Consider the following 19,331-nt stretch of genomic DNA (forward strand, 5'->3'; position numbering starts at 1 on the left):
TGATAAACTAATAGGAATCACGGAGATCTTCGCAAATCGAATTCTCAGACAAGATCAAAAGAGAATAAAAAGAATCAAAAGTGTAAGGAAACAGTTCACGTGGAACCGGCAAACGAGATTAACAAACCAAGCAAAGGATGCAAAAATGGGCTGTACAATATCCATTGGAAAAAGAAAAGGGAGACATGGAATTACGAGCAGGAGTTCGACGAAGGGAAAGGAGCGCTCGAATAACGATGGAAGGTAGCTCCTCGGAAAGAAGGGAGACCTTGTAGATCAAGCCAGATTAAATCGAATCGGGAAAATGAAAGGAAAAGTAGGGAAAGAAAGAAAGGGAGGAAGGAATGGAGAGGCTGGGAAGGAGGGAAGTATTGAAATAAAAAGGAAAAGATAAATGGAGGAAAAAAAGGAAGGCGAAAGAAAATGCGCAGTGGACTAAGCTGATTAGGATAACGGAGAAACGATGAGGACGAAACGAAAGAATTTACCGATTAGAGAAATGTTTAAAAAGCGAGGAGAAGATTAAGATAGGAGGAAAGCAGCAACCGCGTGACAGGCAGCGTCGCGACGCACTGCTGCTCCGCGGCTGCTACTTCCCACCTCACCGCCGCGGCACGACCCCGCCGCAAATTTCCACCCATACACGGGCTCGCGCCCTCGATCTCGTCCTCGCTCGCCACATCAACCCCACCTTTTCGACTACGGCACACCTTGCGAAACTCGATTCTCCCTATGGCACATCTCAACCGCGCACCCTATCCGACTGATACGCGGACTCGCATCCTTTTCTGATACATGTATTTTCCTTTTCTTAACGCCTCTCGTCTACTCGCTTTTCCCTTTTTTTATTACTTTCTCAAATTCCTACTAACCACAACCATGTGCACTTCAGCTTTCTTCCTTTCCTTCTGTCATCCTCCTTATCTCCTTTCGCCACTGAATATCGTCGCAACGATTATTATGCGTTCTGTCTGTTACTAACCCAATCCTTTGTTTCAAGTTCGATCGAATACACGTTAGAGACGTTACCACTAGACATTAGAAAACGTAACAATCTTCGAGAATCAATGAAAAGTTTTATTGAACCAACTTTTATCAAATACGGCAGGACACGCATCGTACTTTGCACTCTCATTTCGCCAATCTATAAATTCAATTTTTTATATTACTTTACGACACTATATAGGAGCCTATTCGTCGTGTTCTCACCGCTTCTAAGCTTTTCGTCACAAATTGATATGTGTATTTCTGAAGTATATAACAATACATACATATATATGTGGGATAGTGTGACGTCAAGGAAGGATGTGGCGTGAGGGGTAATTGTTTATTAGCGTTGTCAAGATATGTTAATGTTGTCAAGGAGAGTTGTGAGCGTTACCAAGGTATGTTAGGGGAAAAATGTGCATGGAAAATGCTGCCAGAGTTGAATTTATCGTGGTCGTGCAAAGTTCGTTGCGTTGTTGTGTCGTAAAATTAGTAAGAAACGAATACGCGAAACGCGGTTTTTATATTCGATTTCGCGTGAGTGCAACGATATTGTATTTATCATACTGTTTCCTATAAACTCATAATATAACACTCCTACATATACATATGTATCCTATTTCGGGATAATAAACCTCCTTAATTACTTACTTAGCTTCTTACATATGCATTTTCTTTATATTACTTTGTATACTTTATCACTATACATATTATTCTTAACTATAGACGCACTCAATTAACAGTATATGTTATCTAAGTACACCTACTTACACATATAAGAAATGGCACATATTAACGTTTACAGTTAGTAGTATTAATCAGTGTTCTCCTACCAAATGCCTACTTAAGCGTTAAGATGATGATTTAAGAATATTTCATCTATTCATAAATTTAAAAATACTTATAATTGTGTATTAAACCACATATTAAATAATTAATATATATTCTGCTTAAAAGTAAATCTAATTTGTTGTGTCTATCTTGTCTATCGTGTGTCTTTATTCACCGGTCCTAAAAAGGTTTTTAAAACAAATTTTAATTTCACAAATCCCATTTTTTTATATAGGTATTCTACCTATATAAGAATCTAAAGACATGTCTCACAGAGAAATTCTATCTATTTAGGAATCTGAATCTAATAAAGGGAAAAGAATAGAATATTGTATCTTCTTCCGTGTTCGTCTCAGAATGGTTCCTGAAACAAATTTAAAGCGAGCATAATGTTAAATGATGTTCTGTGAAATATTATAACGAGTAATTAATTTTCGATAAGTGTAACTCGATCACCATTTCGTTATATTTTTCGTTACACTTTCAACTCGTTTCATTTTAACCGTATTATTTCACTCATAAGATTTGAATGTATTTGCAATAAACGTATGCACTATTAAATATTTGTAATGAATCTGTCAAGTTTTAAACATATGAAAAATTAGTTCACCGTTAGAAAATTGAAAGTATTATGCACGAGGAAACTGATATTATGAAGGCAATTTTTTAAGTCCAATAACTAGCGATCACGGTTATTGATTTTAAAAGAATGAATTGAATTGTTAATGACATTCACATTTCAAATCAACTATTTCTATGCAGTCATCCACGAGGTTACCGACAATCTGCATAAAGAACGATCGGCAATTTCACGTAAGTGAAACCAATTATGTATATTAAAACGGGTATAACCGAATTGAAATTCCACTTAAAAACCTCGTGATACAAGTTATCGATAGCGAATTCTAATAATAATTAAGTTATGTAACCAACGGAGAAAGAGCAAGAATCATCAAAAGATTATTTGATTTGATTATAAAACGATGTTTCATAAATGATTAAATAAATGCGTATCAGTTAAATGGCACTCGTGACAGTGTATAAACAATTGCAAAGTAGCAGTGATATAATGTAGCAATAAGATAGCAATATAAATAACATACATTCAATAAACATGCCTAAAGTTGGCTGACATGATATTTAAATTCAATCAAGGACCATAACAGTTATAATCAGAATAAAAAAAATTGCAGCATAAGGCCGTGAATATACAATAAAGAAAGCAGTAAATGGTAAAAGCGGGAAACAGCAAAACAAGTGATGGAAGAGCTAATGCCAAATCCCCGCTATATACAACCGCTATAAGCGATCAACATGTTTTTGTTTACCGATAACCATTACACTGTCCAACACGTATCTAATTTTACAATCTACAATAGGCGATCCTTGTAGACTTTTGTAAGCTGAACTCCAATCTGCAAACCGTTTTTTCATAAAAATCATTTTTCAAAAAAATCAATTTTGAAAAAAATTACAAACTTTCAACTTTACAGGTGTTTTGTGCTTTTGCAACTATCGAGTTGCTATTGAAATGAAAATATTCTGTGAACATTCCCGCAAATGATATGCATTGTTAGTGGCATTATAAGCAATTAAACATGTCTAAATAATGATCACCTTGAAAATATTTTGAACACCTTTTTATATATTTTAAAAATTAAGAGTCTAGAAGAAAGTCTAACTCTAGCATGCGATAGAGCAGACATTTGCTAAGGATGCTAAGGAAAGCATCAAGAAAAACTTAAAAGTCATATTTTCATTCCAATGTAAAAGTGAAAAGTGAAAAGGTTTGGCAAAACATTCGACAGCGGCAATAATTCTCAATTCCGATGAATAGCGAATAAAAAAATTTCCTCTCTGATTATACCGGCAGGCAAGGCATCCGCCAATATTGAATACCAATGCTGCTGTCACAGGTGAAATTCGAGCAGCCATATGATAAACCAAAATTCCGAGTCCAGTCAGCACCCGTTCTCAGACGCCTGCATTCGGTCACTCCAGCCGTTAACCGAAGTATATAATAAGTACGAGCAAAGCCTTCTCCCACTCCAACGAATAAAAGAATATAAATGCTCCTTAAAAATCATCCAGTCAGTCTGAAAAATTTTTAACCAGCCCAAGTATCAAAAGTGTATTGAGGTGGCGTGTCGCGATAGGTGCGTAAGGAATACTCACATGTTTTAACGAACAATTGTTTATTAAGAACGAATTAACAGTCAGAGTCAAGTCAATTAACAATTAACAGATAGGATTAACAAATAACTGGTAACGATTAACAAGTAACAATAGACACCAAGAGTTCATTCGACGTGTTGCTATGTAATGGTACTGAGGAGTTATACATTTAACGGCGTAAGACAGACTGACTGCCCTTTTGTTCCGGCTCGAACGGATTCTTCCCTTCGTTGCCCATCCATATCCCCCACTAGCGTGCATTCATTAGATGTGCCGCCGCGGCTGGCACGTATGCTCTTTCGAGAATTCGGCGGAAAGAGCGTGAAGATATCGATGGTACATTGGCCATGTCGGTGTTGCGCTTTGTCAGCGTCGCCCTTTGTATCCAGAGTCGTTGGAAAGTTCCGTGGCCCGTGCCGCCACAATATCATCGCGAACCGAGTAAAAATAAAAAGAACTCGATCTCCTGTTCGGAAATTGACAAGTTTCTTGTTTTTATCTTAATTTTACGCTACACTGTCGCCGTCGTCGACACGTGTTTTATCAAAGATTTCACCTCTAGTTTTTTAAATAAACTGGAAAATGTAAGTAAAAGATGTTGCGCTTTAGATGTCCTTCTCTCACTTGCTCGTTATTCAAACATGTTTAAATGCTTATAATTCAATAACAATACATATCATTTTATTCGGGAGAATCCATAGAATAATTTCGTCTCAACCTAAGGGCCCAAAACATTAATTATAAATTCTAAGAAAAAGCGGTTTACAGATTCGTGTTTGGCTTACGAAAGTGTACAACAATCACCCACTGAAAATTGCAAAATCGGAAAAAGGTCAAAATTTGTTAAACAGTGATATCGATGAGGGCATTCTCTTTTGGTTGTCGATAACCAACCCACCGAGCGGATATATTTACCGACTCTTACCACTTAAGGGGTTGAAACAGTTACATATGTCGGTGATGTAGGGATAACGGGCCTTTCTTTTAGAATTTTGGGAAGATTCCCAATACTTTGGGCTAAACTGTTTGTTCTAGCTGTTCATTATAGTATGATAACAGTGGGCTTGGGGTGAAGGTGTCACAACTGGTCACCGAACGTAGCCACGGTCACGGGATAAGCGTTTTACTTCACAGTAGAAATACTAATGTTGAGAGGCACACGTTGTATTAACAAACAAGTCCCGAGGTGGGAGCAATGACGGCTCTACGCGAGTCTGCCTAGTAACGGCGCCTGGAATTTTGTTGATAACCCTGATCAATACACAATTGACAAATGTGAACGTGTCAGTCTTTTATTCTTATGGTCACCTTGGAGAGTTTATTCACAACGTCAGACAGTCAGTCTGAAAAATACCGTACGTCATAGCAAACGTCATTTCGAGTTTAACATATATCCAATTGTACAAAGAATTATCCCGTTGACCGTGGATTCGTTTGAACCTAAGAACATTGTTTATTTAAGAGTGACTTATTACGTTATACAGTTAAACCTTGTTTGAACAACTCCTGTACATATCACTGTAAATATAAACCTCTTTGTACAACTACAATGGCTTGTCCCAACGAAGAAACACAACGCGCCAACCCGACAAACCCGACACATATATGTATATAAAAAACGAATATAGGATCCGTTTTTTTATGTCTTTTATCTAGATACTAATCATTATCAGTAATGTTAACAAAACCTGCATGGTTGAAAGTAATAAAGAAAAAAGATTCTGCATCGATAGTGGTTATCGGTAACGCAAAAAAATTTCGTTATAAATAATGGTTATTGATGACAAAAACAATTACTTTATAGATGCCCATCGGCAACCAAAGAACAATTTTCTTATATAGTATATGCAACAGTTATCGATAACCAGAGAAATCTCTCATAGATAACGGTATCGAGATATTACTTAGTGAAAGTTTTAAATAACAGCCGAATCTCCTATAAAATATCTTCAACAATGAGCATACCGCATATAATGTACGTAATTGTACAGTTATTATGTATGTTGTTACGTTCTATTTAGTTGCCGACAAGGAGGTAGGTAGCGTTAACTGACGTTTAATGCAGCTGGCAATAAGTTCCACTTTCGGCTAACCTGCTATGTGCGGGAATACTGGCATGGCAGAGGATTAAAATTGTTCGAAAATAAATTAACAATATGTCATGATTTATTCAAATCTTACTCGATTTCGATATTGACAATTGACTGACAGATTGACGGATATAAAATTCTTCGCTTGACAAAATGATGATTTTTCGATTGACAAAATGATAACTAACTCTTCGAATGGTAATTATTCGGTTGACGAACGGTAATTAATATACTGACTTCTCTGAGTCGCTACATTTATTTATATCTGTCGGAGATGATATAAATAAAAATAATATAAAAGTAAATATATAAATTCTTAATATCGTTATAAAAACATAATTAAGTAAATATAAAAACATGGTTAGATAAATTTTCGCAAGATATAGCTTTTAACGGTTTTAACAGCCTTTCACTTCAAATACTGTAAACACGGTTTCAAATAAACGTTTTAAATTACCTTGATTTGAAAGGAATGACCAATTTTAATTTCGCGCTACGGATCGTGCGGGGCGCGGGACGTGACAATGTATATACATATATGAGTTTGATATATGTCTAGAAAGTAAACATTATCGTGCATTTCTGTAGGTTGGTATAAATTATAAAATTATTAATTAAAAGTATTTTACAGTACAAAAATCTGCCTTCGGCCTCATACGTTAATAGGGAATGCCATTTTTATTTAATTATTTATTAATTAGAAAGAAACTAGGAGATCGTCTTTACATAATGTATCTAGTGGGAAAAGATCAAGGTGCGATAGCTTGCTTTTTAAGGACGATCATAGCTGTGATATTGTATCTTCGTTAATTACTACATTCGTATTGGTGATCCATTTGTCGAGATGTTCTTATCGTGGAGCAAGTTATCATCGCTGCAAATTTTATTTGTAGATATGGTATTGCGAAATACATACGATACACGTGCAAATAAATTCTGGTACTATGTAATTGTAGGATCCGTTAATTCCCATTAGCTCATAAATTTTGTACAAAATGTTGCACGTAATTATCGTTTTCGATTTGACGTTTTCGAATACTCCGTAAACAGGATAGGAAAGTAAAAATCAAGTTTCTATCAAAACGTTAAATTAACAGTTTACAAGTATTATAAATAATGCAACTTAACCTAATATAACCTAATTGGGTATCGTAACGAAATAATGCAGTCATATGTAATTTATACACGATAATAGAATCGATAGTAGCACGATGTTATCAGAGCCGTCGATAATGACACTATGAAGGCAACAATGGCAACAGCAGTAATAAAAGTTAAAGAAAGAGCGATAGCAACAGCGAAAATAAAGATCTACTCGTAAATTGAACCAGAGAGAGTTGAATTTATATGGTTTTGAATATATATAATAAGAACTTGTATAGTTTTTATTTATGTATAATAATTGTCACTTTGCACACCTCGCGTCTTTTGCAATAAATTTCACACTCTGTATGTCCTGACGTATACCTGACGTATATATGTGCATATACATATATGTATCGTGTATATAATACCATGCCTTTAAATCCTCTAGTAATGCATTGTTGGTAAGTTGGTAATCAGGACTCAAGAATAGTCAAGACGCAAGACTTCAGGACAGCACATGGGCAAGGAAAATACTGTACTCTATCACTCATCGTCAAAGACTAACGATTCTCACCGTCATGAGTTACCACCTTTTGTATTGTTTTATTTGCATATATGATATTTTCGGCCTATACACGTGCTTATCTTTGTTGTTATGTTGAGCTTATATTAAGTCTGTCAGAAATAAATAACCCCTCTCACATTTCTTCTATCTTCCAATTTGCTAGCAACGCATTATATATATCAGAACATACTTACTATGTATTGTTATTATGTACATAAGAACGTTAACGATAAAGCAAAGAATAGTATTGGAGGAAACAGTTCTGAAATTTCTCCCACAATCGAAGTTGCACGACACGTTCGCGTACTTACTACGTACATACTGACAAGATAAACTCCCCACCGCGAATATCATCATTGTGAGTATAAATACGGAATGCCAAAGAAGTACTAGACTAGTATTTATCTTACATTACGGATTTCTTGTCATCGCGACAACGGTAAAATCAAATTATTGCAATTTATATTATCATTAAACAGCTGTTGACAGATCGCGCTTAGGTTTGCAAAAACCTTGCTTTTACACTATGTATAATCGTCTACTGATTATCTTCTATGTGATATATGTACATAACATGCATCACATGTATATTATATGTATACGTATATGCGCGCCTGTATTTGATCCTGTGACAGAATCGAATCTCCTATTTTATATATGCATATTACATATTCATGAAATGTATAGGACAAAAAAAACTACACGAAGACATTAAAACACGAAACGGGAAAAAAACGTACAAATCTATCGAATCAGGTGTTATAAAAACGGTAAACATATTTCATTTTTCAGGTTGTTAATTTTTTTTCTTCTAAAGCAACTAAATTAAAGGACCGACGAGTTAAGCAATCGCCATGCGCGGAAATTTGAACGAAATTGGATTTTTATTGATCCTCATACGACTTTCATATCAGGTAAGGTTAAAATTTCAATAGTACGAACAGGTATACAACACCTTGAATACAAATTAAAAAAAAAATTTTTTTTTTTAATTTTTCCATCGAGACAACGATCTACAGTGAGATCCGTTATAACGTACCGCACGCGTACCGAGCGAAAATTCAAAGTCGATTTTCTCGAAAACAAAGCCTCGAACGAAAAATTTTTATTCTATATTTTCGACTTCTTTTTTCGCGTAGAATCACCCCCTTTCCGCTTATACCACCAGTTACCAACCACCCTGTATATTATAAACAGTTATTTTAGCTTTAAAAATCACCCCTTAAATCTTTTTACGCCTGTAGCCGAATACCTTGTATATAATAACCTGTATAGTGTATACAAATTTGGTAAGAATCGGATGATTTTTGGAAAGACGAAATAGACCAAAATCTAAAACACGATTCCAAACTTGTCATCGTTTAATAAGGATAAGAGTAATCTAACAAATGATCGTTCGCTAATTCCTATCATCCATTTCTATAAAACAGATGACAGAACAAAATTCATCGGATTATTATACCGCAGCTGTGGTAGAATTTGCACCGGCTTATCATTGGCATGATGCCGTGTTAACTTTAAGAAAAAACACGAATGCGTACATCGAGTACATAGAAAAAGCGAGTAAACAGGTAAGCTCGATCGAGTTTCATGGTCTGATGGTTTTTCGCAGCATGTTAATCCTGATGTGAGAATTTGCCACACAGGGTGCTGACATTATCGTTTTCCCGGAAGATGGATTGACATCGATCCATTTGCCTGACAAATCACAAATGAATTCTTGGACAACAGTGATTCCTTCCGCTGTCGATGAATATATCCCTTGCACGGGAACCGACGTTAACGTCAGTGAAGTAAGTACTCTGTATCCACACTCGATACACCATAGATCTCTTCTTCTGTTATTTCTTGTAGACGTTAAGAAGACTATCATGCGCTGCAAGGGAAAATCGCATCTACGTGGTGGTAAATATCGCTGAAAAACGATTGGCCAATCACACCGATGCACGCCCCTCGAACGAAACATGGCACTATCACAACACTAATGTCGTGTTCGACCGAACAGGAAAGATAATTGCCAGGTACGTAATCATATCTTCATGATCGATTTATAACGATTCCTTTCTTCTTCCTTCTCTTTGTAATCAGGTATCGCAAAGTGAATCTCTATATGGAAGCCGAATTCGATAAGATCGAGATACCGGAAATTGTAACATTCGACACCGATTTCGGTGTGAGATTTGGTACCTTTATATGCTTTGATATACTATTTTCGGTACCGCCTTTATCCTTGACTAGAATAGAAGGAGTTTCAAATATCGTATACACCACCGCCTGGTTCTCGGAAACGCCATTTTTAACTGGTATCTTATGTCATTAGTACCATTTATTTACAACATACTATATATTTTCTGTATCAGCTTGCAATCAATCAATCAACATTTTTCATTTATAACTTTTCTTCCAGCCATTCAAACGCAATTTGGATGGTCCTTTGCCGAGAATGTGAATCTTTTAGTAGCTGGATATCACCAACCTGCTATCGGAAGTTCGGGAAGCGGAATTTATTTAGGTATCGCGCGTTCATACAGATTCACAATTTCATACTTGTTGAGATATTTGTTCTATTTCTCAATTAATTTCCAATTCAATTTCGTTAGGTCGTAACGGTATAGCCAACGTAACCATGGCTGACTATCCTAAACTTTTGATCTCCCGAGTCCCAAAAACAATAAAATCCAGAAGAGCAGAAGTGAAACAGAAGTCGATGAACAAAGAAAAGAAAAATCAAGAAACGGCGAAAAACATTGCACGCCATGAAACGCTTTGTGATAAATCAATAAAGAAAGAAGTCACGCCCGAGTGGATAAAATTATTACGCGATAATATTACATCATTCGAATCTATTCTGTTCAACAACGATTCGATGACCGAAACCGTTTGTCATCATAACTTTTGCTGCGACTTTAAGGCTGATGTGGAAACCATCACCAATTCGTCTTCGATTTATTACCGCGCGATAGTTTATAACGGTGTTCGCTTGTACGGCACTCAAGTAGAAGCCGGTGTCCGCGTATGTGGCTTGATTCAATGTCTTAATGAATCTATCCATTCTTGCGGTTTCGTTTCCCGATCCGATACTATATTTTCCGCTTTAAGCGTCACAGCAAGATTCAACGATTACACAAAAATGTTGATAATGCCTAGCGTACTTGACGCTTCACTCATTCCCTTTGGACAGTGGTCATACGTTGAACATGTACGTGGAAACGAAATGAATCTAACTATGGTTTTGGACGAACCGATCAACAATCTTATTACCTTTGGTATATATGCTAGAGACTTTGAGAAAGACAAATGGAATTAATTTCGATATCTATATTTACTACATTATTCTTGCATAACTTTTTTCGACTCGATCAAATTTTCCAATAAAAGATCGCAATACTATGGACATGTATCAATCTATTGACAATAACATGGTAGTAACAACTTTTCGATATTTGTTTCTTTATCCCTTCTGTTCAGTTTCTTTCTTTTGTGAGATGCATTCACGTTTTCAATTATTTCAAAAAACAATCGCGAATCACAACCAAGATAAAAACGCGACGTTCGAACGAATTTCATGTTATATTAATGGGTAGTAATCAGTACAAGCTTCGAGAAGAAATGTCATCGTCTTTCGCATCGATTTATTCTCGATTTCCTTTCGAGAATTGGTTGAACGCGAGCACACTAACATTCTCTTTAAAAAATCGATATGCACACACTGACTTACCCAAAGTTAGCTTTCAAGAATATCGTCGAAAATCTCTTCAGAATTCGAATGTGTCGACTAAACGGAGCATCGATCAGCGAAAAACATCAAGTTACGTAATGTCTTTTGGTACGTTCTCACGAGTACGAGGTTTATGAAAAATAAAAACAAATACAGTAAAAAAAGAGATAGAAGGACTTGCGCGACCGAAGACGATAAGACAATGAAGATAACGTGATCCTTTGTTTTCGATTAGTGGGCGGTGTTGCTGGACTTTATGGGTTCAAGTCTCACTTGTTACATTACATAGAAAGTCTGGCTCCAGCACGTAACATTTTAGCAGAAGCGCAAATTGAGATTAATTTGCAAGATATACCGGTGGGAAAGGTATCAGTATTTAAATGGCGAGGAAAACCGATCTTCATTTACCATCGGTGAGCTATTCAGCCAATATCATCCATTCCCGATGGTTACACTCTCTGCTCTTTCTCTTTATCCAAATCTTATTTTTAACGCTCAAACATTTTCAAATACATTACAGCTCCCAATCCATTATAGAACAAGAGAAAGTAATAAATGTGGCGACATTAAGGGATCCTGAGACAGATGATCAAAGAGTCAAACGAGCGGAATGGTTGATCGTCATTGGAATTTGTACGCATCTCGGTTGCATACCAATTCCTAACTCCGGTATCATACGCGGTGGATTTTACTGTCCGTGTCACGGATCTCACTTCGATGCGTCTGGGCGCATACGTAAAGGACCAGCACCTACTAATTTGGAAATACCAGAATATCAATTCCTCGATAACGATACCATTCTAGTTGGTTGATTTTATTGTCCTTAATAAATGATTTACTCGACTAATATTTCTAATAGTAACTATATCTTATTACATGCGTAATACTACTGTTTTTTCAATCACGTCAGCTTTCTTCATTAAGAATCTTCTTTATTGTTTAGTTATGCGAAAATAAATTTACATACTTTTATAAATCCTTCGTCGCATTGCCTATTTCTTACATTTTAAACGCATGAAACATAAAATGTAACATAAATATATAATGCAAAAGAGTATAATCTAAATAAACAAATATACTTACTACCACACATGAAACTTCTTCTGTGTTACTACTATTGATTAAAATATGTACTTACTCCAAAATATGTACTTATTCCAATTGTAAGTATAACCAGAAAGGAAACATAGAAAGGATGATATATAGAAAGGAATGTCAGATAGGAAACTTCCTCTTTGGGAATACCGATTGATATACCAGACAGCGCCGCGTTTCGACCATTTCCGACTATTTTCGGTAATCTTCGGTCATATTACGATACGTTCATTAGTGCGACGTTGAACATACTACGTGATACTTTATGTTTCTCATTTTTTTTTCCTCTAATCATTTTTTCAACAGTTTTGTATAAATCGTAGCTTCTAACAACTAATTCGCAATGACGCCACCGATGGAGAGAATACAAATCCTTGAAACGATTGAGAAGGATATTATTGTGTGTTTGCAAAGTGCAGGTAATCAACAAACGCTTATTTATAAACACCATGTAACACCATAATTCTCGTGTAACTAGAAGACAATTCTTATTACTTTATGTAGGGCAAGCTTTTGTGGAACTCAGTAAAGAGAAAAGTAGCATGAAACAAGCTGAAGCGCAAACTCAGCAATTTCTAAAAACACTAGGACACGTGGAATCAAAATTGAGCGAACAAATTAATTATCTAACTCAAGTTTCTACAGGTAAACAATCATTTGACCACCTGAAAGTCAGCTTGTCTTTTTATACGAATATCTAATTTACTTTACTCTCTTCTTAAATTTATTCCTTTTTAGGGCAACCACATGAAGGCTCTGGGTATGCTAGTCAAAAAGTACTTCAAATGGCATGGCACAGGTTAGAACACGCACGAAGCAGAGTAAACGAATTAGAGCGTATTAAAAATAAACCAAGATAAACTCATTGAATGCTCTTTTTCTGAATCATCATTTTCGATGTAACAAATTCATACACATATGTTCGTTTAACACACTTCATGATGTATATACATTGCCAAAGATTTCCATGCAAACGAAATAAGTAATAAATTTCACATCTAAGACGAATGAAAGTTGAAATAATTTATACGCGTTGTTCAGTTACTCATTCTTTTATTTTTATTACAATGGCACTGTGTGAAAATTTTACAAAGAGAACATTCCCAATGTCAAACTTAAATTGAATCGGGTTAAAAGACGCAAATATGATAAAACACAGATCATTATATCAAGAAATTATATCTTTTCTCAAGAACATTTAAGGTACCGATCCGTCCACAACACCAATGCTACGTTTTACCGTTGCGGCTAAAGAAAGTCTCGATCTTCTCTCTTCGTCCAATTGTTTCGTCAATAATGACATTTGCGATTGTAAATCTGTCATTTGATTTTTCAATGTTCTAACTGTTTCTGATAATGTCCTATTCAAAATGAACGATATGTTAGAAGCGTTTTCTTTGTGTATACTGTATACAATTATGGGAAATATTGTAACAACTAGACGATGATTACCGATTACTACAAAAATCCCAATTTCCACGATTATGCATCAAAGATGTTCTGTCTCGCATTTTATGCGAATCATATTCCAGCATTGCTAAAATGTAAACATGATATGCGACATGTAAATGTTACTATACAAAAATTCACTACTATACATCTTAGAAACCGAAAATGTAATCCACAACCTACAAGTTGATTCTCCAGAATGCACGGTGAATCTAGCATTAACAGAAAGGCAGTACGCCTCTATCACCTTCAATATGATTGCATCCTCTTCAAATTGTCTTTCATCTGTAAGCAATAACATGTTTCTTGTTATGAATATACATGTTACGATATATTTTTCAAATTTTATATTTATGCCGTATGGCGGCCGTACGCGTGATAAATCCAAATGTCAATTTTACCAAATACTTTGAAGCTATAGAAAGGAGGTGCTGGTCGTAACGAAGCGATACTCCAAGGTGTTCTAATTCCTAGGGAGACACAATGTTCCGTGATTGATCTGTGTTGTTGTGACTGTCGTTGCTGTTGCTGCGTTTGTTGTTGTTGCTGTTTCCCGCTTTGTTGACTGCAAATCTAATAAGTCGTAAAGAGTGCAAATCAATTTATTATTTATACTAATTATAACTAAACTAAAAATTATATATAATTTTGAAACATGCTCTATACATGTCCATGTTCTAAATGAACGAAAGAAAAATCATAAATAAACCAACTATATATGCAAGTGAACGCAGATTTTCTTTTTCCAATTAGATTCTTAAAATGCATACTGACGTTAGTAAAGCGAAAGCTTACTTCACACAACATGGCTGTGAAATGAAAGCATACGCTTGTGTGCTCGTGTACGCGTTTCATTTCTCTCTGTATGTGTGTGCGTGCGTGCATGTGCCGTGCGCGCGCGTGTGTAAGAAGATACAATTAGTAGTAACACAAGCAAAAACGCTAATTAAACAGTAGGAAGAAAAAGACAGCCATGCCATGGAAGCTTGCCTTGATCCGAGCATCCAGAAAATGGTATAGACTTCTTCAACCACCAATGGGCATACAGTCCTGACGTGTATATTTGATGTGCTCCATTATAATCGTTTTCGACAGGTCGAGTTGGCTGAATTGCTTTCCTTCCAACTTTTCGTACAATACTTTGATGTGTGTACGGTATAGGTTGTGTAAACCTTCTTTGCATTGTATGCTCATATTTATTCGAAAGCACATTTTCTTTTGTTTGTATTTTATTCGTTGCAAAGGCATGGTCAGAATTGTAAACTATCGTACTAGCAGTTTCGCAGGTCGGAGGATCTAATGTATTATCATTGTGTTTCGATGAATCAGATAAGTGAGCACTATCCCTGGGGGTTGAACCAAAAGGTGATGTACAAACGCACTGATATTCAAAATTATTCTCATCGTTCTCACTTTCATCAGAATAGATCCTTATAGGATGTTCTATGCTGTACTTGTTTTCAACGCACGTACACGATTTACAAGAAGAATTTATTTCAGAAGAATTTAATCGATAACTTTCAGCCATTCCTGAATCTGATGATCCAACACTAATTACATTCGCTTGACAGCAATTCTCAATAATGTTTGAATTACACACAGGAACGGATGGATGATGTACAGAATTTATTATAATAGATTGTTCGTCAGTGAATTCTTTACTCTTCCAACACTTTATCGCGGCCGCAACATCTATGTGCTTCTTCGTTTCACCAAATGTATCTTGATGGAAGTTACAGCCAATTGGAAACGAACGAGCAAGATTCGTGAAACGTGATCGACAAGCGAGTTGTTCGTCAACAACGCTTACGGTATTTACATTATTATTATTATTGGCGAAACCAGCAGTAATAGAACTTCCAACACTAACAAGTGGCAAACTTTTACTAATATCACCTCGTGTATTCTCAGTTGATATTACTTCCGTCAAAGATGAGCCCTTTGTTACTCCTACAGTACTAAGATCAATATCTGGTAATGCATATTTCACATTGAGAGTCAAAGTAGATTTACGCAACATTGTCGTTCCAACGAATGGTTGTCCCGTTGCGATCTTATTCGACTCGAAACTTGTCGAGTAGTTGTATGAACAACTATCCTGACTATTTGTTTGCATCGGATGAAGGACATATGTCGTTATATTAGTCCTTCGCATTTTTACATTACTCATATCCGGTCGCAGAACGTATTGTAAATAAAGCAATTTTTTCAAAAGTTCAGGACGTATAATTTTTTGTCTGACTAATTTTGCAAAATATCTTGAAAGACGAGCATATGGAGGTAAACTGTAACTCACGCGTGACGTCGTTGATGATTTCACGAGACTGTTATTCGTTGTTTGTTCCTGTATTAAAAGTTCGATCCATCGCTGCTGATCTTCTTTAGAACCACAAAGTACTAGTATACTCTCGATCATTGGTCCTAAGATCAAATGGAAATTTTGTTGATAATAGGTCAAGTAAAGTTTGTCAAGTAAATTTGCGTGGTAATTAATATTATTTCATAACGAATAAATGATTCGGATTCCTTGCCTGTAATTTCAAAAGCATTTCTTATTTCATCTGTATCTTCCACTTGAGTAATAGTAATACCTGTTAATGGAAGTTTTCCCTGTGAATGGAGAAAACATGTAAGCATTTATTTAGGCATTTCTGTAAAGATGAGAGATATACAACAAGATATAAAATATAGAGAAAAAAATGTCGAATATACTTCGTAAACGAAAGAGCTCATCCTTGGACTAGCACTGAGGACTAAAAGAGTCGTTGGAAAAAGAACAAAGTATCTATCTCGACGATCTAGACCAGTAGTTCCGCTTGCCAAAGTGACAGATCCGACATAAAGAATTTCCCCGAGTGAGCTTAACTCTTCTCCCTCCCATCCTTTAATACCGCTGGTTAACACTTGAAGAGCCAACTCACGTTGCTTTCGTATGGATGCACATCGATCCTACAAGAGAATGCAACAAAAATTGTAACGTATTTTGCTAAAAATGTCAAACATCTTTATGGAGCTTAAACTAAAGAACAACGTAAGGATACAATCAAACGACTTACCGCTATCTCTCTGTATACTGCTATACTGCGTTGTGTGTCACCTCTATCAGGATGATTTCTTTCCGTATACCTCTCCAATTCTTGAAGCATAGCAGAATATTTATCCAATCTACGGAAAGGTTTACTTAGACCAGTTGTTAATACTAATATCCCTGGTGATATCGCTCCACTACGTTCCATAAAATCATTCAGTTCATCTCTAGAAGAAGAAATGAATTTAATTTTGTAAAGAAAATAACTTTCAAGTGTCATATCCTTTTCCTACAGTTAAACTTAAGTAACATAAAAATAATTTTTTTATTTCATACATACCTGTACTGATCTAAAATACATACTGCCTTCGGATGATTTCTGCAATACATTGTATGAATAGACTTTAATTTTGGTGCAAGCGTTAGAAAGAGATTTCCAACTCTAGAATCTTGTGTCATAGCTGCTTCCAAATTGGATAGCAATCGTTGATGTACTTCCAAAACTTCATGTACATTACCTAGAAGTTGCTTGTATTCTTCTTTGTTCAATCTATACATTGAAGATTTATAATACATCTCATTTGTAGTATTGCAAAGGTGTATGTGAATGTATGCATTCCCACAAAATTAATAAATAATTTATCACATATACTTACATGTTAGCAGATTCTAGAGGATGTAAAAAACTATTTATCAAACCCTGCAATTCTGCTACATTCACTCTTTCAGAGTCTACCAAATCTTTCAATACAATATCACGATTTAGTTTTTGATGCACGGGAGATTCTTGCAGAACTTTTTCAGTTGCTTTCATAGTCGAGACACTATTCTCTATAAACAAAATAAAAATATTGTAAATGTAGTAACAGTATAAAAGGTAAGCATATAAGAATCTAGAAATTATCAAAATGATTAAATACAGATTGTTTCATTACATGCACAATACCTGGAACCCTGCACTCTTTGACGTAATTAGATGGAAACCATCCTGTTTTATCATGTAATGTTCCCTCCCACCAACCTCCTTCATCTATCTGTGTTATCGTAATTACATCTCCCTTTTTAAAACACAGCTAAAACACAAATGCAGCAGTGTTGAAATTGCAAAACCGATCTATAGAAATAGAGAATAAAATAGAAAATGAAACATACCTCGTCATTGTTTTTTCCTTTGAAGGAAAAAAGAGCAGTTACAAATTTTGGTGTCTCAGGCTTTGACATGGTCTTGATATAAATACAAAAAAGAGAGAAAAATAAGTATTTTAAAGTGAATCTAAAATAGAATATAAAAGAGAAACATGAAAAGTCTAATGGAATAGCTCCATTGCATAGAGAAACTTTTCTAGTCTTCCTTCAATTTCTTATCCATCAACCCAAGTTTACTTGCACTAAAAAATTTTAAACGATACAACGTTGAAGAATTTATATAACATATTCGTTAAATATATCCACTTGGATATTGTTCAACTCACGGAAAGTTACGTTTCATACTGCTGTCCTTAAACGCCAAATGACATTTCACTGTTAATCATACGTTTTACCTTGGTTTACAATATCGCGGGATATTCCTTGCACGTGATTCCGCATGTGATTGAGTTCGATTACGTTCGATAAATATTTGTCGAATTGTCGTGTGAAAAGTATCTAAAATTATTCAAGGTTGCGTTGAATATAACCATTTATCGTATAAGAAACGAAGAGGTTAGTCTTTCTTTTAGATGCCTGTAGCTCTGTGACATCTCAGCAAGCTATTAATACCCAATGCACATATACACAAGTAAATCCATACATAACAGTGGCGCATATTCTGTTTCATGCGTTTCTTGCGATTGCTCGTCCTCAGTCCCCACTTACAAGGTTATCAAGTGTACGTACACATGTATATAAATGCATACGTATGCATTGAAATTAGTTCTAAGAACTAGTTCTTTCGTATAAGAAGAGATAGAATAAAATGTAACAGTCCTTTAAATTCCGATTCCTTTCCTTTTCTTCCTCTTTTTTTCGTCTTCCCATTATGTCGTGCTTATATGTACATTACATGTATAAAAAAGCAAACAACTTAAAAACAGTTTCCTTTTAAGAAATGAAATTTCATTGTGAATTTATGTAAGGAGGCTTATATGTATTGTATAAAATGTAATAACATTGTATAAAATGAAATACATGCGTATATACTCCAACGTGTATTCACGCGATGCTAGTGGATGCGCATGAAAAATATACGAAAAGATAAATTTTTATGAAAAGAAACATGTGCAACTCGTAGTAAACGAATTAGATGAATGAGAAAATGCTATATCTTTA

At 35.3% G+C, this 19,331-nt stretch overlaps 4 protein-coding genes across 15 annotated transcripts in view; 3 read left to right on the forward strand and 1 right to left on the reverse strand.

The window, feature by feature from the left end:
* Positions 1-11,174, forward strand: part of LOC117212460 (vanin-like protein 1) — a 20,572-nt gene extending 9,398 nt beyond the window's left edge. For 4 of the 5 annotated variants that reach the window (XM_033457321.1, XM_033457322.1, XM_033457320.1 and 1 more), the window contains 7 exons: positions 8,527-8,648; positions 9,165-9,305; positions 9,381-9,527; positions 9,589-9,755; positions 9,823-10,037; positions 10,142-10,246; positions 10,335-11,174. In XM_033457321.1, the coding sequence (XP_033313212.1) occupies positions 8,589-8,648; positions 9,165-9,305; positions 9,381-9,527; positions 9,589-9,755; positions 9,823-10,037; positions 10,142-10,246; positions 10,335-11,041 (1,542 nt within the window). In that variant the 5' untranslated portion in view covers positions 8,527-8,588 and the 3' untranslated portion in view covers positions 11,042-11,174. Of the gene's footprint in view, positions 1-8,101; positions 8,174-8,526; positions 8,649-9,164; positions 9,306-9,380; positions 9,528-9,588; positions 9,756-9,822; positions 10,038-10,141; positions 10,247-10,334 lie in introns of those variants that run through there. The other variant, XM_033457319.1, reaches the window with a different exon arrangement.
* A 29-nt stretch (positions 11,175-11,203) lies between these two features.
* LOC117212464 (cytochrome b-c1 complex subunit Rieske, mitochondrial-like) lies at positions 11,204-12,310 on the forward strand. Its single transcript, XM_033457340.1, has 3 exons — positions 11,204-11,560; positions 11,688-11,865; positions 11,973-12,310. Exons 1-3 carry the CDS (start codon positions 11,311-11,313, stop codon positions 12,262-12,264), a joined length of 720 nt encoding a protein of 239 aa, XP_033313231.1. The 5' UTR covers positions 11,204-11,310; the 3' UTR covers positions 12,265-12,310.
* A 453-nt stretch (positions 12,311-12,763) lies between these two features.
* LOC117212434 (mediator of RNA polymerase II transcription subunit 11) lies at positions 12,764-13,417 on the forward strand. Its single transcript, XM_033457272.1, has 3 exons — positions 12,764-12,966; positions 13,052-13,192; positions 13,286-13,417. The coding sequence occupies exons 1-3, from the start codon at positions 12,891-12,893 to the stop codon at positions 13,405-13,407; spliced, it is 339 nt and encodes a 112-aa protein (XP_033313163.1). The 5' UTR covers positions 12,764-12,890; the 3' UTR covers positions 13,408-13,417.
* A 166-nt stretch (positions 13,418-13,583) lies between these two features.
* On the reverse strand, positions 13,584-18,890 carry LOC117212433 (rho guanine nucleotide exchange factor 7). Of its 8 annotated transcripts, none has more exons than XR_004488460.1 (13): positions 18,497-18,882; positions 18,177-18,412; positions 17,971-18,097; positions 17,681-17,855; positions 17,365-17,574; positions 17,053-17,251; positions 16,709-16,945; positions 16,528-16,606; positions 16,293-16,417; positions 14,398-14,569; positions 14,176-14,281; positions 14,000-14,084; positions 13,584-13,908 (listed from the first exon to the last, which is right to left on the reverse strand). XR_004488460.1 is itself a non-coding variant. In XM_033457271.1 (13 exons), exons 2-13 carry the CDS (start codon positions 18,243-18,245, stop codon positions 13,746-13,748), a joined length of 1,743 nt encoding a protein of 580 aa, XP_033313162.1. In that variant the 5' UTR covers positions 18,246-18,412; positions 18,497-18,880; the 3' UTR covers positions 13,584-13,745. The 8 variants fall into 8 exon arrangements, 1 of the variants encoding a protein (XP_033313162.1); XM_033457271.1 differs by having other exon boundaries at positions 14,180-14,281; positions 18,497-18,880; XR_004488461.1 differs by having other exon boundaries at positions 13,745-13,908; positions 14,180-14,281; positions 14,354-14,569.
* Between the last annotated feature and the right edge of the window lie 441 nt (positions 18,891-19,331).

Source organism: Bombus bifarius, unplaced genomic scaffold (assembly GCF_011952205.1).
Source record: "Bombus bifarius isolate JDL3187 unplaced genomic scaffold, Bbif_JDL3187 scf7180000008297, whole genome shotgun sequence".
Lineage (NCBI taxonomy): Eukaryota > Metazoa > Arthropoda > Insecta > Hymenoptera > Apidae > Bombus > Bombus bifarius.